Source organism: Herpailurus yagouaroundi, unplaced genomic scaffold (assembly GCF_014898765.1).
Source record: "Herpailurus yagouaroundi ecotype Mexico unplaced genomic scaffold, PumYag 187, whole genome shotgun sequence".
Taxonomy (NCBI): Eukaryota; Metazoa; Chordata; class Mammalia; order Carnivora; family Felidae; genus Herpailurus; species Herpailurus yagouaroundi.
This window is the reverse complement of record NW_024412418.1, coordinates 17,883,281-17,904,287: the sequence shown is the minus strand read 5'-3', so window position 1 is coordinate 17,904,287 and position 21,007 is coordinate 17,883,281. Positions and strand designations below refer to the sequence as shown.

Here is a 21,007-nt window from a genome sequence, read left to right as displayed (position 1 = left end):
CTCCCCCTACTCTGGCCCCGGCCCTGCTGCCTCTCCTGCATTGCCCTCCCATATCTGGTCCTGACCCCACCTCATGCCCAGACTTTGGGCTTCTTAGCCAAAGCAGTGTCTAGAGCTGCCCCTTCTCCACGTGAATTTGGAGCAAGGGATGGAGAAGAGGGAAGGAGAGACCCTCCCCTCCCCAACTCTGCTGCCTGTGCCAGACCCTGGGCCTCGCCTCCCACCTCCCCTCACTGCACGGCCACCAGCCGCTCACCATCATCACACAGCTGGATTTCTCAACAGCCTCCTAACTGGTCCCCTGGAGTAGTCATGACCCCTCTGGTCCCTTCCTCACCCTCCGAGTGAGCTTTGTAAATGCGAACTTGACCATTCCACACACATAACCTAAGGTTTGAATCCTGGCTCTGTCTCTGACTCTTCATCTATCAAGAGGTGATAATACACCTACACCTCCTAGGACGGTGCTGTGCTATGAAGCTTAACTGATGAACACAGTCAAAGTACTTGAAGCCATGCCTGGCTAAGTGAGAGCGATGGTGCTATAGGTTAACGGTCAACCCCTTCATGTGATGGCACCCTGTGGCAGCTTCAGACTCGTTTCTGGATGTTCTTTTGAACCACTAACCAGACTGGGTCAGAGGACATTTCTTGAACACACTGTGGTCTCTGCTTCTGTATGCACAGTTCCCCCTGCCTGGGGCTCCCGATGGCTGGCTAGCTGCCCCAGTCCCTGAAGGCCTCTGCAGATTTGGGTTAGATGCCCCTTTTCTGTGCTCCCAGTGCTCCCCGTGCATACAGATCACTCTCTGATGGCTTTCTTGTAGTCCTGTCTCCTGGTGGAGGGGGCCCGGTCCTGTTTAGTGCCATCCCCACAGTGCCCACAGATGACGAAATACCAAGTAAGTGGGTGAAGACAGCAGGAGGAGGAACGAGGCCGTTTTAGATGGTGGCTCCCTGTGCTTTTGTGAGACTCTGACCTCTCCCACTAGGTCACAGAGCTCTCCTGTGCAAGGCCAGGCCCTCGACCCACATACCAGCTGTCCCTGGCCTCGGTCTCAGCCCCTGGGGGTCATCCGGGCAGCCCGGAGCACCCCTTCCCCCCCCAGCCTGGAGACCTGTAGTCGCCACTTTCCCAAAAGGAGCTCTCTGCCGGGGCTCCTCCCTCCAGACTCTCTGGCCCCGACTGGCAGCCAGCCCGTGGAATTTCCATCACACTACCTCTGATGTTCTCCAAAGTTAGGGACTGAAAGACCTGACCTGGGTCCTCCGCAACCAGGACAGGCTCACCCGGCTTTTTCTGCCTGGCCTTCCTGGTTGGGGGTCTGAGGCCTGGGAGGGGAGGAGCAGCCCACACCATGCTTCCCAGAGTGAGCACAACCCCCGTGTCCCGCCTGCAGGAGGCAGGGGGCTGACGCCACAGGGAGGTCTGCGCTGTGCTGCGGGGAGCTCGCCCTGAGGCACAAGGGCTCATGCACGTGTGCCAGGCCTTACGTGTCTGTCAGTCTGCCCATGTAGTCGTTTGGTGGTCAGAGCTCAGGACTCATGAGTGAGGCTCTGAAGCCACAAGCCCACACAGGAATGGCTACCTGTGCCTGGGAAAGGCCCAGACACTCCCACCTGACCACTGATGTAGCGAACGCAGAAGGCACCGGGGATGGAGTGGAAGATGGCGGCCAATCCCAGCTGCCTCCCAGCCCAGACGGACAAAGCCAAGGGGCCCTGGGGGTGGGGGGAGCTCCCCCCACCCCACCCCTGAGAAGCACAAGGCACAGAGAACCACACACCTGAAAAATGTGGTACTTCATGTCGCTGATCTCAATGGTTTTGCTGCCGTTGCCATCCTGTTCTGATTTATTGGTCATCAGCGTCTTGAACCTGGAGCCAAAGGGGAGAAACAAGGCGGGTCTTGAGCATGACTTTTACTCCATCATTCTGCAGCAATGGCGCCATCCATCACCTGGCTGGTCACTGGGAGACGGGACATTTTAAAAATTACTGCAGCGCTCCCAAAATTATTCTCGGCAAATGGCGTCTTACATCACCCTGGACTGACAGCCGGGCTGGGCCCCAGTGAGTCCCCACTGCCCCCCAGGGGTGACTGTGATGCCTGTGGCGGGAAAAGTGACTCTTCATTCCCAAACATTTATATTTTCTAGCGAAAGCAGGAACTCGAACAGGAATACAACCTCAGGGCTCCTCCTGGAGAGCTCTCGTCCCATCCCCTCTGTCCCTCTGTCCACACCGTCTTGTGCCCCCTGTGGGGCAGCGGGACTCCATGGTTGCATGACCCATCTCCACAGGACAGGCTCCTCTGTCACCTGGTGTCTAACGAAGCCACTCCCACCCCTCTTCCCGATGCAGCCTACCTGTTAGAAGCCGTCACCAGCAGGACTTTATGCGCATAAAACAGCTTTCCTTCCACTAGGAAGGTCACATCTGACATCTCCTTGTTGTTCAGAAAGTGAGGATCTGTGCCCAAAAGGAGAGAAGGGAAATGACTAGGGCCCCCCCACTACCGGGTGCTGGCTAAGCATTCTGAGAGGTTGGGGGATACAAAGGGGAAGAACAGAGAAACTGAGGCCCAGGGCCTTGGCGCTAGGAATGGGGAACAAGAGACAAACAGGGAAAGATAAAGGAAGACAGACAAGGAGGGGGATCTGGAAAGGTCGCGTGGGCGGGGGCAGGCCTCACCAAGCCTGGCGGGCAGGGTCTTCCGGATCTCTGGAATGCTGGGGACCGGGCTGCTGCCATAGCAGTGCGTGAAGATGGCAGCCAGCTGCTGGGTGACGGAGTCGTTCTGTGGGGCAGGGGCAGAGAGAGGGCCTGTGAGCTCGCCCGCCCGCCATGGCCGTCTGATTATAGCTACAGACACGTCAGGCTAATTTCAAAAGTCCAGGCCTGGATTAGAGCAGCCGCTGTCTTTTATTCCTCCTGGATCTGGCTTGGCAAGAGATGCCTGTTCCTCCATCACTGAATCCCCAAATTGCTTTCCTGGCCAGGCTCCAGCCCCGACAAATCCACGGCCTGTGGCCTCGGCAGCCAGGCAGTGGGAGTCTGGGTGTGGGGGGTGCGGGAGGGTGCAGGTGTCTGTCTGCCGTGTGTCGGTCTGCGTGTCTGCGGTCTGGGCCGGGGCCCTGGAACCCGGCAAGCTCAGGGTGGGGACCTGCCCAATGTCACTCACTTTGCTGGTCTTGAGGATGTCGAACATGAGCTGTAAGCCCTCGGTCACCAGCTCCTCGTTGTATTCCTCCTCCTTGATGGAGCTGAAGTCCCGCAGGAGGCTCTGCACCACCGAGTACCGCGACTGGGAGAAGGAGGTCCTCAGGGACTCGATCCAGACGTGCAGCTTCCAGGGGACGCCTGGGCGCAGGCAGGGGAAGGGCAGGCCTCAGCAGAGCGGGCCCTGGACAGACACCCCCCCCCCCCCCGCTTTCTCGGCAGGCTCTCCCGCACTGTGCCCCCTCTGGTCCCCTGGCATCCCGCCCTGTCCCCTCATGCTGAGTGGCTCTCTCCGAAGCCAGCTGTAAAGAGCTTCCTTTTGGCCTGACAGGCTTGCTGAGGTCAGGGGGATTTCAGGTTCTCATCAGATGAGGGAGAGCCGGCCGGAGTGCCAGGAACCCGCACGGCTCAGCCTGAGGCCACGCCAGTCCCACCGTCTCTGGGGCCCTGGAACTACTTACTGGGAAGACCTGTTAATTATGAGGGATGGCCAGGTGGACTTGGATGCCTAGAAAATAGGCAGGACACATAGGCCCACGCCTATCTAGAAGGCTGAAATGAATCCTGACCTACCTCAGAGGGCTTTTACCAGCGCTCAGGTCACTGGCATTCAGTGGCACATAATTACTGTGTACCAGCTCCCTGGAGTGTGTCAGTGAGGCCATAAAGTAACTTAAAACTACTTTGTGAAGGTCATGACAAAAACTAGTAATTTTCCTGGTAATTAGAGACATAGCTTCTTACCCCCCAGCCTCATATGGATTTAAACCAAAAAGGACGGATGGCATTCCCTAGGGACACATGACTTAGGTGGCATTAGCATCCTCAGTTTGCTGACTGTAGATGGGAATGATACGCCCATTTTACAGTGAAGAACACTGAGCCTGACTGGCCGCAAGAAGGTAGCATGGCCTCCTGCTCCCCTGGCCCAGTGCTAGGGGTCTGTGTGTCGTGGCCCCTGTGAGAGCAGGGACACCGCTGCCGTGCACCGAGCGCTCGTGGCGAGCCAGAGCCAGGCCCTGTGCCTCACGTGACATCACACTCTTAGATGAGGACCATCAGCGCCTGTGGAATGGCTGGGACCTCACCCAGGTCTGTCTGTCTGTCTGAGCGGCCTCCCTGGTGGAAGGGCAGTCCCACAGACTTGCAGACCTGAAGAGTGGAGAGTTCGGCCAAGTGACAGGAGAACATCCAGGTGACCAGAAAAGTTGACTCAACCCCGGGGCCGCACATCCCAGGCCGTGACCAGGCCCTGGGGCGGGGAAGCTCTGACCAGGGAGGATGAAGGGCCTGAGGCGGGGCGATGCCCTCAAGACGCACCTCTGCTGAGGACTGAGGCTCCGGGCAGCTCCTGTCCTGGCCATCAGCCATCAGGCCTGCGTAGACCGGTCCAGTCCGGTGCCCTGCTGCCTTGTGGCCCATCTGCCCCTGTGGGCACCGCCCCCTTCCTGTCTGCCGCAGAGCAGGAGACGCACGTGCGCGTGCGTGCACACGTGTGTGTACGTGCATGCCTGCGAGTTCTCACCCAGCGCCCTCAGCTCCATGGTGATGTCCACGTAGCCGTGCTCAGCACTGTAGTACATGGCCTCCTGCAGGGCCTTCGTGCGGGTCCGGCTCAGCCGCACGGGCCCCTCACTGCCGCTGCCCTGGCTGGATGCGTCACTCTCCTCCACACCTTCGGCCAGGATCTCCTCCAGGGACAGCACGTCCGCTTTGGCCTGCTGAGGCTGGGTCAGAAGCTTCCTCAGGACGTTCCTGCAGGCCAAGGGACAAAGGAGGGTGACGCCTGAGGCCCTCACCATGGAGGGAACCACCTGAGGTGCCTTCCAGAGCCCCAGGGCCCATGTGGGAGCTACGGGGCACCTGTGGGCACAAAGTGTGCACGATCTCCCCCTCCCAGGCGGGCTGGGCCAGGCCTCCAGCGCCCTCCATCTGCAGCCGCCCGAGGGAGGCAGGGAGGACACCGGGGCCTCCCCTACCACTCCCCTACCATCCTGGTACTACTAAGTCATGGGCTTTGGGGCCAAGCAGGCCCCGCCATTTTGCCTGTGTGATCTCAGACAGGTTGTTCTACGTCTCTGTGCCCTGACCGCTCTGTCATCTACAGAGCAGGGTGCCAGCCTCACCCTCCTCCAGAATTAATGTCAGGCCAAGGTGATGGCATCACACCTAGAGCCGGATACATAGCGGTCCTCTGAGATAGCAGCCAATTTTACTCATGGCAAGTGTCTGAAACATAGGACATGCTCATATTCATTTGTTTTTCCTTCCTTCCATTAGGAAGAATGATCTAAAGTCAAGACAACTGTTATACAGAATTCAGTGTGTAGAACGTTAGACTTGACGTAACGTGTTCCCATGTACTGTTGCACTTCACCCCGTGAGATCCCACGGACGCTGCCATTCATGTGTGATGAATACAACTTGCTCAAGGTCACCCTGGGCAGGAGTACAGACTCAAACCCAGACTTCTGGTTCCATGTCCCAGGCTCATTCTGTCACATCCTGTGGCCTGGGATGGCTGCAGCATGGGCAGGTCCAAAGGTCACCTGGGGGCTGAGCCTCCTTCCGGCGGCAGCCCAGCCCAGCCCCCACCCCATTCTGTGCTGGAGGTCATGTTGTGACATGCAGAGACCCCTCTGAGAGACTCGGGGTCATCCGGCGGTAGCTTTGCTCACCAAGTTTACAGAGCACCCACTTTGTGCCGTGCACGGGTATGTGAAGGTGAGCCAGCCACGCCTGTCCCCGATCCGTGTTCCAGAGAGAGAGAGTGGGTAGCAGGTGAGTGGACAGACGGTCTCCACGCAGGGTGAAGAGGTTTTGAGAAGGGCGTTGGAGAACAGGAAGTAGTTGTCCCGGCTGCCCCTCCCTTCTGGCCCCTCCCCTGCCTGCTAATAACCTCCTCTCTGTCTGACTTTGCCTCCCAGAGCTGCCGGATGGTTCTGGGCTCAGCCCGCTGCCTCCCCGCCACAGCCCTGGGCAGGCCTGGCCCCCACAAAGCAAGATCCGCCATCTGCTCTGGCAGCGGGGTGTGATTTCCCACACGGCCGCCAGGAGCTTCTTCGAGGTTGAGCCATATGCTGTGCGAAGGCCCCGGGGGTCCAGGAGGCCACCGTGGGCCCGGAGAAGAACCACTGAGCACAGGAAAGGACGTGGCCCCGAGATGGGTCAGTACTGGAGTCTATAGGAAATGAGAGAGCCTGCCCTGGGTGTTGGGAGACCCAGGCTGCAGTTCCGGCCTGCCGGGAACGAGCTGGGGGGCCTCTCCCAGCAAGGGGACCTCTCTGCCACCCAGTGTCTCTGGGCGTCCAACATCTGAGGCCTCTCTGCTGATCGAGGACCTGCTCGTCTTTCTGGGTGGCTTACATGCACAACTCCCATCTGGAAAGATCTCTAGCTCTTTTGCTGCCCCTGGGGGAGCCTGTTTCGTGCTCCCACATCGCACGGGGCGGGAACCCCAGGTGGGTACCTGTGGCCATGGGCGGCTGAGTGGCTGAAGCAGTTCATATCCTCATGGAGGGAGGAGGCCATGCCATTGGCTTCCAGCATGCTGAGTAAGGGATCAGCGCCTCGGCTCAGCAACAAGCTGACCAGCTCGTAGTTCCCTGGAAGACAAGGCCGACGAAGGATGCTACCACTGCCCACAGCACCGCGCCTGTCTGCTGGCCCCCGCCTGGGTGCCGAGCTCTAGAGAAACACTGATGAATGGGGCCAGGGGGAGACCTCAGACGGAGGGGTTTCAAGGCTCGCCCCAGGGATCTGGGCACGGGGCCGCAAGTCCAGCTATGGGCCGAGCCAGCTGTATACCTACCAGCTGCAGAGGCTAGCTGCAGCGGTGTCTCCGTGTAGCTGTCCTCACCGCCAGTCACTGCTGAGCCCTCCACGTGGGCACCGGCATCCAGTAGCAACTGCAGGGCACAGGACAGGACACGTCAGTGTAGCAGGGAGTATCTGTGAGAAGGGCCTCGACGAGTTCCCTCTAGGCACGTGACCGAGACCCTACTCCCCCTGGGCAGCCGAGGAACTGGAACTTTAGAACTTGGAGTTAGCCTCAGGGCTCCATGTTTCTAGAATCTTCACCTCTGTTCTTGTGACTTTGGACCAAGCCCCTAAGCCGTGGGGACATCTGAACTGTTTCTCGCTTTTAAATGCTTTCCTGGGGAGGGACGCCTGGGTGGTTCAGTCAGTTAAGGGTCTAACTTTGGCTCAGGTCACGATCTCGTGGTTCACAAGTTCGAGTCTCACGGTGGGCTCAGAGCCTGGAGCCTGCTTCAGATTCTGTGTCTCCCTCCCTCCTTGCCCCTCCCTGGCTCGTGCTCTCTCTCTCTCTCTCAAAAATAAATAAATGTTAAAAAAAATTAAACTAAAAAAAAATGCTTTCCTGTGACTTAATTGTGGTGACCTTTCTAAAACATTATGCAAATGAACAGAGTGGAAAGTATCATCCCAATCCAGCAGGGGAAACTGAGGTGGGGGAACTGAGGTTCTGGGAGGCAGCAGAAGTAGTGGGAAAGGCACAGGTATTAGGCCCAGAATGAGCCGAGTGCCAGTGCCGGCCACCAACCAGTCAGGGACCTGGGGCACAAACCTCAACCCCTCTGGGCCTCGGCCTCCCTCATCTGGAAGACGGCAAGAGGCCGTTGATACGAAATGGCACTCGACCCACCACGGGGATCCAATAACCAGAAGGTTCTCACTGAGAGGTCTGGCAAGCAACCCGGGGCTGAGAGGCGCAGGACTGGGGGGAAAGCTCGTCATCCAGGGCGCCTCTCTCCGTGCCGGCAAGGGCAAGATGGCCCGGGGCTGGCGGATACCCGGCAGTTCCAGCTGAGCCGGGCCGGCTTTGCCTCGGGGCAGGGGCGGTGTCTGCACTGCCCCAACAGGCCACCGCCGGCTGCGGCTGCGTCTCACCTTCCCTGACCTGACCGGCTGCTCCGGTGGGAGCACTTCCATCCTTCCCGGGTTTCTGGACACCAAACCCTCCTCGGAGCCTGCACCCGGCAGGCCAGCCTGCACGGCAGCTGTCTCACACCCGGAGACCAGGTACGAGGGGTCGAGGCTGCCCTCCACGCCTCCACCGCATCGCCTTTCCGGGTGGCTTACACGCACAACTCCCATCTGGAAAGCTCTCTAGCTCTTCTGCTGCCCCTGGGGGAGCCTGTTTCGTGCTCCCACATCACACGGGGCGGGAACCCCAGGTGGGTACCTGTGGCCATGGGCGGCTGGGAGGCGGGGAACGGCCGTCAGCTGGAGGCTCTTGTCGGTCAGAACCCAGCTGTGGCTGCCGCCTGAGCCGGTGTGCCAAGGCGGGGGAGGTGGAGGCCTGCCCGATGGGGCGAAACTGGGCACCAATCCAGGCAAGTCCGGGGCACGGCCCTGCAGGCCGGTCTGGGCTAGGCTGGAAGCCTGCTCGGGTCGTTAGGACGGCAGTAACCAAAAAGCAGGCAGGATAGGGCAGCGGGCCTGGTGAAGACCACTCACTGAGTCACTGCCACAGCCCAGGGCTGTGCTGACAATGATGAATAGCCTGGACATGACCTCGGCCCTCAGAGGACTTGCAATCTAGCAGACAGACGGACAGACAGACAGACAGACAGCAAGGTGTAACGCGAACTCCCAGGAAGGGGCGTGCGACCCTGTATACCCCGGTGGCCTGAGGAGCAAAGGAGTCTGGGAGTCGAGCGGCAGTGTGGCTGGTGTCCTACCCGGGGTGGGACGCCGCTCTGCTCTACTTCTGGGCCCGAACCCCATCCTCACACCGGCCACGGCTACCTTGGGCCGAGGTGGGCACCGTGTGGCGTAGCCTGGCTTGACCCCTGAGCTGTGCCCCTCTGAGTGCCCTCAGGAACTGGGAGACTAAAAGACTGGGCCTGTTAATGGGGACGGGCAGAGCCAGAAGGACGCCACGATACCGAGCCGGCTCTGGGGGACCATTCACGAGGGAGGAGAACGAGCTCGAGGTGGGGGTGGGGGGAGATGGCTGGAGGAGGGAAGACAGAGCACATCTGCAGCTTCCAGCACGCCCCGGGACTCCCTGACAGACCCGGAGATGCCGGCCAGGCCTGCTACTGCTCAGGCCTGGGTCTTACTTGCTGAGGCCACACATATCCTTGTACGAAAGCCCTCTGCCTGAGGCAAAGTGGGGGGCGGGGTGGGGCCCGCCCTGCTGACCCGGTGGCTGACTCTAAGCAGTACCTCTGCCCTCTCTGATTCCAGGCGGCCGCTCGCTTGGGCCAGGCAGGGGCTGCGTCTGGGGCCCGGCGCACCTGGCAGAGGCTCACCTGGACTACAGAGATGTGTCCGTGCAGCACAGCAAACGTCAGCGATGTCCAGTGCCGGCTGTCAGGGTGGATGGAGGGGTGCCTGGGAGAGTTGCTTGGAACCTGGAAAATGCCACGGATGAGCGGTTTTTGTGGGCGAGTGACATTCCCGGGCAAGATACACATGCGCCTGAGCTAAGGGGGTATCCCGCAGGGATGGGGACTAGGAGCCAAGTCGAGGGCTTTCCGGGTTCAACCGGCAACGTCTGCCTGGAGCGCCATGTAGACAAGGCTCAAAAGGATGTTTAAGGGCGCCTGGGTGGCTCGGTCGGTTAAGCGTCCGATTTCGGCTCAGGTCATGATCTCGTGGTCTGTGAGTTCGAGCCCCGCGTCTGGCTCTGTGCTGACAGCTGGGAGCCTGGAGGCTGCTTCGGATTCTGTGTCTCCCTCTCCGTGTGCTCCTCCCTCCCTCACACTCTCTCAAAAATGAATAAATGTTTAAAAAAAAAAGGATGTTTACTTAGCGCCGCTGGCCCTGGGCAGATCCACCGCAGGAAGGGCACCAGGCCGCAGAGGGAAGCAGAGCTAAATGCATCTGGGGACGGTGGATGTGGTAGGGGCGGGAGGGGACGAGGCTGGTTAAGAGGGACCGGTGTTACGGTAACAGAACCATGGCCATTCTCTCCACTCACCCCCCTGCTCTCAGACACAAAGCCCAAGTTTGAGGCAATGCCCTCTCTGCTGTTATCTCCGTACCCATTCCTCCGAGAACCATTTAGCCGGTTGTCCAAAACACTGCACCCAGCGTGGCTGATGGACACCTTGGGTGCTCCCTTGCTGGGCCGGCGGCCCGGCTGTGGCTCTTTGGGGCCTGCTCACCTGGATGTCCAAGTTCGCTCCCGCGTCAATCAACATCTGGACCATCGCTTCATCCCCAGCAGCGCAGGCATACATCAGCGGCGTCAGACCCTGTGTGAACCAGAGGCAGACGCTAAACCATCTGGAAACAGACACAGTGACACGTACTCCACAGGCCTCGGTCCCAGAAACCACCGTCCCGTCTCCTGCTTGACTCGGCTGCTCGTCCTGAGCAGTCCTGTGTCATGGCCCAACCTCTGCCCTTTCTGGGCCCACTGGACACGCCACATGTGAAGGGTGAGCAGGGGACAGTTCCACAGGCACCGTGGGACACAGGGGTGAGGAGCCCGGACCCCGCAGCCGGACTCGGGCACAAAGGTCACCTCTGCCACGGCGAGCTGTAAACTTAGTCCAGGTTACTGGTCTCCCTCTGTGCCTCAGTTTCCTCATCTTTAAAAGGAGGATCACGACAGTATCTACCTCAGAGATTTGTGAACAATACGAGTTACTACGTGTAAAGTGCTCAGTACAGAGCAAGCTTACCTTAAGAGCTACCTAATTAAAAGAACACAACGAATGACCCCATCCCTGCTACTGTCACGCTGCCATAGCCTAACCCGCCCCAGGCCCTGCGCGCCTCATCGCCCTGCGAAGTGATTCACATGCAGCGTCTCATTTAGTCACCGTAATATCCCTGTTAGGGAGGCTCTATTCTCATCCCCACTGTACAGACGAGGCACAGAGAGACCCAAGGCAAGGTCACACAGGGTGCGGGAGGAAGGGCTGGCCCTGGAACCAGACCCGCCTGAGCTGTGAAGCTCACGCTCCGGGGCTGCGCACGGAGGGCGGAGAGGGCTCTGCCTTGACCACTTCGTGCTACTGAGCAAGTCAGCGCTTTTCCGAAAGCTGAGGCCCAGTCCCTCCCTGCGTTTGGGCGGACGGTTCGTGGGGCCGCCTCCTGGCTGGGAATCTTTCTCCGTGGCCAGTAATAGCAAAGACAGCAGTGGAAAGTGTTATTCCACAGCTGGATCCTGGCAAGCGTTTGTCTGGAGCCCTGCGATGTTATTTATTAGGTTATTTGTGTGTAGACAAGATCTCCTTACCTCATAAATCCTTGCCTAGTGCCCAGAGATAAAGAAATGGCCTGACATTAGTCATGGGCGAGAGGGCTGTTTACCCACAGATCATTCTATAAATACCAAGGTTGAGGGAACAACAGGATCGAGCATTTAGAGAGGAGCCAAGCGCTGCAGAGTGAGGCTCGGGCTTTGTCTCAGCCCCTGCTGCACACGCTCGACTTCTTGTTTCCCCACACATCTGTGCACGGTTCAGCATTTAAGTCGGGGGGTCTTGTGAGAAGCAACTGTCAGCCCCATCCCCGAGGCAGGTACAGGAAGACGGCTGGTGACCAGCGCTCACAGATAACCGCTGTCGTCCTCGCGAGGACAACAGGACCCAGAACGAACATTACTGAGCCTTAACTACGTGCCTGACGCGGACGTGTCCCCTAACCCTACGGGGCAGGCACCGCCGGCCCCCTTTGCTGGGGGCGAGGCAGCCCGTCCGAGACGCCAGGGCTTTGACAGGGTGGACGGCCCTGCGCCCCGAGGAGGAAGAGGATGCCCCAGGACAAAAGCTCCTGCAAGGCCCTGGGACCTGTGCTGACAGAGGTGCCCCAGGGAGATCTGACGCCCAGCCTGTCACCTCCCCGCTGCCCTGCCTCGGCACTTCCCTGACCCTACCCCAGCAGGTGTCCTGACTGCCCCACCTCCGTGCTCTTGCTCTCCGGGTCATCTCCTGTCCCGGGAGTGCCTGTCCCATTGCTCTATGCTTCATCCCCCTGCTCCTCCCAAGGCAAGGTCCTCCTGGCTCTGGCTGGGCTTGGACTCCTCCAGGGGACCGCCTCTCCCGCCACTCCACCTGACCCATCACCAGTCCAGGGCCACCCGGCCTTGGGGTTGACCTGGCACATCAGCCCGCCCTGTCCTGTGCTGTCATCTCGTGGGAGAGCATTCCACCCAAGCCCTCCGCTGTCACTGCGCCTTCCGCACGTTTCCGTGTGGCCTTCCAAATTGCAGTGCTGTCACCTCCATGGCAAGGACTCACAAGGCCGCGTCAGATAAACAAACCGGAGAGTGCCTTGTGGCGAAGGGCCTGGAGTCAGATGGCTTGTAAGCCCAGCTCTGCTCCTTGCTAGCTGTGTGACCTTGGGTAAACCAACTTCTCTCTACCTCAGTTTCCTCATCAGTAAAATGGGGATAATGATAGTACAGACATCACAGGGCTGCTGTCAAGATTGAATGAGTTCATCTGTGCAAGGTGCTTTGAACAGTGCCTGGAACATAGCAGTGAGCTCTATAAATGTGAGCTCTTCAGAGCAAAAACAATAAAGTAAACAAACAAAAAAAAAACCTTCAAGTTAAAGTCTATCTAAAATTATAAGTCACTTCCAACACTTCCTTTTCCAGCTCGATTTTACTCCTTAGCACTTTTCACGAATCTGCTCTGTATTGGACATTTCTATTTCCTAGCACATGTTTGCCTGCTACTGCCACCAAGGCGGCGGGTTCCACGGGCCTGGCACGCGGGAGGCGCACGAGGTGCCCTAAAGCACACCCTCGTGACTGACGCCCAAAGCTGGAAATCCAGCTGACTCCTCTGGACTTTGTCCCAGCCCTGCGCCATCTGGGACAGCCTCCAGCCCTCCAGACAGTGGAGGCAGAACCTCCGTTACAAGGGTTTTCCAAGGGGTGCTAGGAAGGTCCTCGAGCTGACGTCTCACCAGGAACAGGCAGGGTGTGATTTGGGAGGCCGCCCGTTTGTCAGCAGCACAGAGATGAGCGGCTCTCAGGTTTGGGACAGAAGGACTGGGCCACCACCCGGCAATGACGAGGCCCCGACTCTATGCCCTACGCCTGGCTAGCGGAGCTCTCCGCACGCACCTGGTCGTCCATAGTGTTCACCCCGTCCGGGCCCAGGGCCTCGATCGCCTGGTTGATGAGGTCTGTCCTTCCGCAGTTGAGCATGCGGAAACCCAGGTCCTGGTTGAATTTTTCGGTAGCCGCTCGGGCATCCAGCCTCCGGAAGGAGCTGAAACAGCACTCGGGTCTGTGCAGTGTGCAGAAAAGACCCACAGGTGTGTGAGTGTGACCGCGTGTGACACTTTTGGCTAGAACATTGCCCCTCAAGGAGACGTGGCACAGCTACGCCAGGCTGAGGCGGGGGATGACAGGGTGGATGGGAAGGACGGGAATCGCTATTGGATCGGCAAAGAATGGCCTTGGCGTGCGCCATGCTGCCAAGCGTCCATACTTCCGTTCTTCTACACACACGACACAGAAGAGCTGTCCACCATCAGGGAACCAGGTCCCATCAGAAATAACCCACCAGGGGTTCAGCCTGAGGAGGAAGCAGCTCCAGTCGGGGTGTGGACTTGGCAGTGAACTTCCTGCGGGGAGAAGGCTGCACCCGGCCTACGGGATGGCCACTGTGGCCAAGTTCCAGTTCCTGGCTCTACGCCCTCTCTCCTGAAGGCCTCCCGAGGAGGCCCAGAATTACCAAACAGATGGTGGAGAATGGCCCAGAAGCCCACTGCCATCAAGCCATCCTACCAGGGAGGGTCATGGATTAAAAACCACATCTACAAGAGGGCGCGGGACAGGCTTCCCATAGGTGGCTTCAGCCTGGAGCCCTGGTTGGACCTAAGTGTGGAAAGTTCACGTCCCAGAATGACTTTGGGAATTTGCCGTGGAGACAGAGGAGGCTATAACTATAACTGGGGTTGGGGCAGAGGGTCAAAAAAAAAAAAAAAAAAAAGAAAGAAAATATGCAAGGCTCTCAAAGAACAGTAGCCACAGAAACCATTCTTCAGACAACTTTAGGAGACCAGTCCAATACAAGATGGCCATGCTGGGAAGGACATTAAGAGCCACGGCCTGGGCCATATAGACCTGGGTTCAAATTTAGGCAAGGCCGCTTTGCTAGCTGAGTTTCTCCATTTGTAATATGGGCTTTACAGCACCCCCTTCTCTAAAGTTGTCCTGAGGCCCAAGATAACACATGTGGAAAGGAAGGGCTCAGCCCAGCGCCTACACCGGGAAGAGTTCAGGAAAGCAGTGGCAAATACAGGAACAGAGAAGAAGAGGGACCCGCCTCTGCTGCTCGTGCCCAAATATCCCAAAGAGCCAGACTGTGAGAGCTCTCCTGTCCAAACCCAAACACGTGTCTGCTCTGTGCACCTGACCAGCGGCTTTAGAAGATGAACCCAGAAAGCAGCCAAGGTCGGGAGTGATTAGTTCTGACAGGCGTGGTCATGCAGGGGCACCACGGTGGGGGGGTGGGGGGGTGGGGGGGTGAGGGGGTGGGGGGGCCCTCCCAACCTCCAGGAGCGGGAGGGGCGAGGGAAGCCCGGCGCGGAGCCCAAGCCCTTCAGCCTCACTCCTCCCCAGGTCCGTACTTGAGCTGCCGGGGCTCACAGTCCAGGCCGGGCAGCAGCAGCCGGGCGGCCTGCCGGATGTCGCCGCTGTCCACGGTGAGGCTGCGGCGATGCTCCGCGTAGGTGATGGCCACGCGCATCCACTCCATCAGTGGCGGCAGCAGCATGAAGGGCCTGTGAGGCAGCAGAGAGAGAGGGTCAGGCCGGTGGGGGGCCCCCTCCCACGCACGCTCAGCGAACGGCTGTAGAGGCCGGTCACCCGTAACCTTCAGGCTGAGAGGTGTGGAGGGGGCTGGCTCCCTCTCCTCGCTGAGACCCCAGTGTGCCCCATTCCACAGACACTGTCCTGGGTCGGGAGAAATTCCCATCATAGGCCACGTGTGGAACTGAGGGCCTGAGGTGACCAATGAAACAAGGCGTTTGCCGGTGCGTCAAGTTGGGAGCTCCCATCCCCCTTCCCCAAAGAATTCAGATGGGGTCTCCGGGTCTCGGTCTGCAGAAGGGAGAGACTGCCTCCCGGGTGGTGGGTGCGTGCAGGGGACAGAGTCCAACAGACCCGGGCGGGCCCCCAACCCAGCTTTGCCGTTAGCAGCTGTGTTCCATCACCACCAACACAGCCCGGGCCTGCTCCCTGCATCTGTGAGATGGGGTAACACCTGCTTCTCAGGGCTGTCGTGAAGCTGTGTCAGATGATGTGGCTCACACTACACGTGCATAGTTGACGTCATTCCTTCCTCAACCTGCACCTGGGCTGAGGTGGGCCCCACGTCACTTCCTATGACAGGCCAGAGCTGCCTCTGCTCCAAGTCCTACGGGGAGGAAGAGTCTCGGGGCCCAACACGAAGAACCCACGGCCACAGCGACGTGGGGAGCTAGGTGGAAGCAGGGAGAGACTTCTGCTCCTGAGGCCTCTGAGTTGCAAACTCCAGGGGGCACCATTCCCAAGGTATTCCCTGTGTCACCAGGGGGCGCCATGCACAAGGCATGTGACTGGTGCCCGGGGGCATTGGGCAATACAGCTGCACCTCCACGCAGGGGCCTGCCCTCTCCCTGCCCCAGGCCCTCCCACCCCCATCGTGCTGGATCTACATTTCATCCGAGAGCGGCTTTCCTCCTGTCCTACCCTCCTGTCCTCCGTGAGTTCTGGCAAGTCTCCCATGGCGAAGACCTCCTGGGGAGACCACTTCACAGTCCAGTGGATCTCACTGCCACGGGCGGCCCTGACAGCCAGTTTTCAGCTTTATGACTCGATGGACAACCAGCCTGCTCTGCCCACAACATTCCTTGCCTGGTCACAAGGGTGAGGCAGCCCTGGCGCGCTGCCCCTTGTGGCTGTTCTCTCTAATGACAGCCTGAGTCCACCTCTTGTTCCTGTGCGTGCTCCCCGCCCTCCTGATGCCTCCGCACCCCACGCCCTCCGACGTCCTGGGCTCCTGGAGCATTAGGCCTCTGCTGTCACCACCATCTTACTCCTAGACATGCAGAGAGGTACTGTGACCGGGAAAAAGACTTCCATTCTCCTTTTTCAGTCACTAAGTCAGTCGACTGCAGGGAATCAACGTTGAGACCCTCAGATCTCTGGTCTCAGGTTTCCGAATGCTTAGGATATTGTCAAAATTTTAAGAGCTTCTCTCATTGAGGACAAACGATGCTTTTATTTATTTTTTAAACAAAATTAAACCAGATGTAACCCTGCAGGTGGTTACCTGGGAAGCTATTTTGACATTCTGGGCTCTGTCATTTCAGAAAATGTATCAGGGTCCAAGTGTAGTAACTGCAGTGGTGAGGACGAGTTACGGGCTGAGGAAGCCTGGCTGGCCCTGGCTTCAAGGGTGCCCTCACCCCAACCCATTTCCAGTCCTGGCTCACAACATTCACCAGGACACAGCAGACCAGCAGGCACCTGCCCTTCCTACCTCCTCAAGAGAATGAATCTGCTCTCGCCTCGGCCCGTCTAAATCCTGTTTACCCTTCAAGGCTCAGTTCCAGTACCACCTCTTTCCAGAAGCCCTCCCACTCCAAGATCCAAGATCCCTTAGAACTTGCTCTTCCATCATTGGATGTGTCTCATCTTCCTGAGTAGACTATTCCGCCTCGGGACAAAAACGATGGCTTGCTCATGTCTGTGTACTCCCAAATATCCCCAGCATGGGACCTGAACATAATAGGTCCTCAATAAACGCTGGCTGAATGACTAAAAGTATGGCCGAGCTTCAGGAACTTACTACGATGCGTCTTAAGTTTTTAATTCTGGACCAACTCTTATTTTTGCCCAGAAAAGAATGGCATGTAATTTTCATGGGCACAGTGTTGACTTGCTAGAGTGGGAAAGCCAAGGCTCTATGGAAGAAGCCTGTAGAATGTAGGAAGAAACAACAAGCCATTTGTGCACTACTCCTCTGTTTATAACAATTTTCTTGATTATATATGCCCATTTGAATTCTCTGTAAATATTCTTGGATTTTCCAATTCTTGCATTGCAATGCTAGAAGGCAAACTCAGAGACATGTTTCTATATATAACAGTCCTTTGGATCCAAGGGGAAGGCTTTATCTAAACCACCAGCACTGGGACTGAAGTATAAATGAAAAGATAGTTCATGGATTTGCCAGCCATTCTTCCCTGTTGTGGCCAACAGCCAAGACCAAGTGCCAAGTACGGTCACTGAAGCTCCAAGTGGCATCTCCCAGCTGCACTAGGGGAAATCCAAGAGGGAACTTGGGGAATCACCAAGTCTAATCAGATGGTGTTATGATTCATATGCTCTGTGCCTCTTAGAACTCAGCACATGAAGAAAACAGTATCAATAACTTTGGTGGGCAGGTATTGGGGATTGGCTCATTCAGCCTCCATTTTGCTGTCTTTGTTGGAGACATAAAAAGCTGAAAACTACACTTCCCAGACTCCCTTGCGGCTGGGGTTCTGGATGCAAATTAGGTTTTGCCATTAACATGTAGTTCCATGAGATCTGGTAAATGGATGTGAGACAGAGGCCATACCTGTGCCCCCTTTGCCTGTTTCTGGTAGCAAGCCAGGTCATGAAGCATGAGGTCTATTTTTTCTTTTCTCATACAACATTCCAGTGTCCATTTTCCACCTTCCTGAGTGCTTCAAAGGCAGTGGTAGTGTTACTGAAAGTGACGACAAAGATTTCTTGATTGCAGCTTCAGTCCTGAGTTGCATTTCCAGGGAACGTCTCAGAGGGAGCAGTCCCCTTGGTTGGATGGGTTCGGTTTTGTCCTCGAGCCCGATCCTTGAGCCCTTCTAATGATTCTGTTGGCATCTAATTCCTTGCATTAAATCCCTTTCTGCTTAAAATATCTAGAGTGGTTTCTGGTTCCTGAATTGAACACTGGCTGATATTCTCAACATACAGAAATCCTCCAGGGTTAAGAGTGTCCCTCTGCCTCTGGGGTAGTGGCTGGCATCCACCTGTCCACAAACAAGGCAGTACCAGCCCCCAAACTGACCTCTTCAGGCTCTTTTCCTTGGCCTACCCCTTGACCCTGTGGTCCAAGAGAAGATAAAATGACAAGCAATGCATGGACTTACTCAGTAACATCCTTCCCTTAACCTGTGGGTTCCAGGCTCCTATTTCCTTTCTGGTAATTTCATCTCACCCACTGAACATGCTGAGAAGCTGGCCTGTATTTCTGGACATTCTGGAAAATCCCTATAAAAACTCCCATCTGTACTGGCGGCGGCTACATCCTAACTGCAGGGTGAAAGGGCTCCAGAGGAGCAAGGCTAGGAATGACTGACATCTGCATTGTCCTCAGGGTCTCCAGCTTTTATCCCTCCCAAAGAAAAAGGCTGTTTCCCCCCTCTTGCCGTTCTTCTACACTGAGCTTGGCCACAAGCCTTTCATGGCTAGGGCGGGCATCTGCTGTGCCCGAGGCAGGGAGAGGGGGCAGGGCTGAAGGAACCCCCTTTGTGCTGCCACTCTGTGGCCAGGTTTCCCCCTCGCTGGGTCCAGTACCTCTCAATAGTCGTTCTGGAGTGTTCTGGTCACAGGACGCCCTTTGTACTCTTACAAATTATTGAGGCCTCCAAAGAGCTTTTGTTTATGTGCGTTATCCTACCACTATTTACTGTATCAGAAATCGGAACAGAAAATGTTGAAACATCTGAACATGCAAGTTCACATCCCCCATCAGCCATCCGCGATACCGTTATCACACGTCACACAGCCTCTAGAAAGCTCCCCTGGACGTTTGTGGGGAAATGAGGGTGAAAAGGCAAATAACCCCTTCTTATTAGGAAAATAATTTTGACTCTGTAGACTCCTGAAAAGTCTCAGGACCCCAGGGGTTCCCAGACCACACTTCGAGCCTCACTACCTTAAGACAAGTCTGCTCTTGGGCCGAGCACGACGCTGGGGTTCTGCCTCTGGCGGCACAGGGTCTGGCCATTTCCACAATCGTGTATGCTTTGAATGCACCTGCCTGGCCCAGCGAACTGAGGCTCCTACCCCCTGCCCCGCAGTGTCCTCGCTGGGAGAAAGCCTCCCTGTCCTGGAAGCCGGTGCGTTGACTCTAGAACCCGGGGTAGATCAGTACACTCTTTGGGCCTGTGTTCCTATTAAAGAAGGGATGTCAGTAGCTTCTAGATGTTTTCTCCATTGTGAGAATCTCTTTTGCGGTCTCCTAGACTCCACATGACAATAGCTGTATGTATCTGCAGTGATCAAGACCGTGGGTTCCAGAGAGGACCTCCTGGGTTGGGATCCGGTGTCCCTCCCAATGAATTCAGTCATGATCCTGCCCAAGTTACCCCACTCTCAGCCTCAGCTGTGCCATCAGCAAAATGGGTATAGACAATAGGACCGCCTCACAAGAAGCATGTATGCGAAGTGCTTAGCACAGCATTTGGCACACGCCAAGTTCTCAGTAGAGGTTAACTATTAGTACTACGTTAGTATCTGCTGATAGAGAAAACACATACTAGCAAAAAAGCCAAGAGGAATCTGGTCCTACTAAATGCCTCAGCCGTGGCCTTCTTCAAGTCCAGCCAACTCTCCCCTCCCCCGGCCCTCCAGCAAGTATAAACACGCAAAGCTTGCAAAAGCCTGCCAGCAAACTGCCCATCACCCACTCCATCCCAGCTCATAAAACAGACAAAACAAATGCAACCAGCATGTCGAGTGGGATCCGGAAGCTGTTTCTGGCAGTGCAGGTTCTGGGCCTTGGCAGTCAAGGATCTCACACAGGGGACGGGGTGACAGCAAGGGACACAGACTCACGAACGTGTGAGGTGGGAGGCGGGCATGGAATTACCGCCAGGGACCTGCACCCCCCTGGCCGCCCCAAGTGCTGTTGGTGGCCTAACCTTAAAACCATCACCCGCATGAACACACACACACACATCAGGTGGGGTTGCTGCTGTGACAAACCAAGCCACCTAAAAGGGTCATTGACTGGCAGTGTGTGTCTTTCTGTGCATAAAACAGCCACTACCGTCACCTGGGAATGTTCAGGAAACGCACCAGTATAAACGGGGCTTCTACGTGGAGAGGCTGGGAACTGCCTGACCAAGTCCTCTTAGTTGCTAGGGGAGGAAATAGAAACCCCACGAGGCCAAGTGTCTCATCCAGCAGCAACGGGGAGACCGGATCCACGTGTCATGACTCAGTTTCTCCTCATATCTCTTTAAATGAATCATATACCTGAGCCTGAGTATATCAAGCCAAGGATCTCATAAGGCCCTTTGACGGGGCTGGGCCTGCAAAAGCCATTTTTCCCCCTTAAAAAAAAAACGAAAGAGAATAAACTTCTTAAGTCTTGGTTTTAAGAGGTCCCTGCAGCCTGGAAAAAAAAAAAAATAAAATAAACCCTGCCCCACTCAGCAAGCATATGATTTATTGGGATTACAGCCCTGTAAGCAGTGTCTTAACAACATGGAACAGGAAACGACTCTAATTTCCAGCTCAAAGCGGGCTCTGTTCTTCCCGGAGGTGGGCAGCAGCCTCAGAGAGAGAGGCAGGTTGGCAGAGGGGCACAGGCCCGTAACTGGAGGCTGTGCGACCCAAGCCCTGGGCACGAGAAAGCCTTGTGCTTCTGTCCGCAACTGGCAGGTATGTTCCCCCCCGTGCCCACCTGCGAGGAGGCGGATATGAGCACGCGGGCAGCCCCGCGGACGTGCCCACCGGCCGGGCAGGGCCTCAAGACCTGGCCTGAGCTCAGCCCTGGGAAAACCGGGCTGTGGTTTCTTCACTTCCACTCTTGGCAGGGAG

The 21,007-nt window shown here is 57.0% G+C and overlaps 1 protein-coding gene and 1 long non-coding RNA gene across 3 annotated transcripts in view; one reads left to right on the top strand and one right to left on the bottom strand.

Moving 5' to 3' along the window:
* ABTB2 (ankyrin repeat and BTB domain containing 2) overlaps positions 1 to 21,007 on the bottom strand; it is a 174,238-nt gene that overhangs the window by 4,837 nt on the left and 148,394 nt on the right. For both annotated transcript variants that reach the window (XM_040495479.1, XM_040495480.1), the window contains exons 4-14: positions 14,797 to 14,949; positions 13,283 to 13,448; positions 10,362 to 10,451; positions 9,504 to 9,605; positions 7,034 to 7,130; positions 6,692 to 6,827; positions 4,748 to 4,977; positions 3,185 to 3,363; positions 2,695 to 2,800; positions 2,370 to 2,472; positions 1,788 to 1,878 (exon numbers count right to left, since the gene is read on the bottom strand). In XM_040495479.1, coding sequence (XP_040351413.1) covers positions 1,788 to 1,878; positions 2,370 to 2,472; positions 2,695 to 2,800; positions 3,185 to 3,363; positions 4,748 to 4,977; positions 6,692 to 6,827; positions 7,034 to 7,130; positions 9,504 to 9,605; positions 10,362 to 10,451; positions 13,283 to 13,448; positions 14,797 to 14,949 — 1,453 coding nt within the window. The remainder of the gene's footprint in view (positions 1 to 1,787; positions 1,879 to 2,369; positions 2,473 to 2,694; positions 2,801 to 3,184; positions 3,364 to 4,747; positions 4,978 to 6,691; positions 6,828 to 7,033; positions 7,131 to 9,503; positions 9,606 to 10,361; positions 10,452 to 13,282; positions 13,449 to 14,796; positions 14,950 to 21,007) is intronic.
* Positions 270 to 20,800, top strand: LOC121043566 (uncharacterized). The gene is made up of 3 exons (XR_005796914.1): positions 270 to 409; positions 15,955 to 15,965; positions 20,790 to 20,800. It is a non-coding gene; the product is annotated as an uncharacterized LOC121043566 (long non-coding RNA).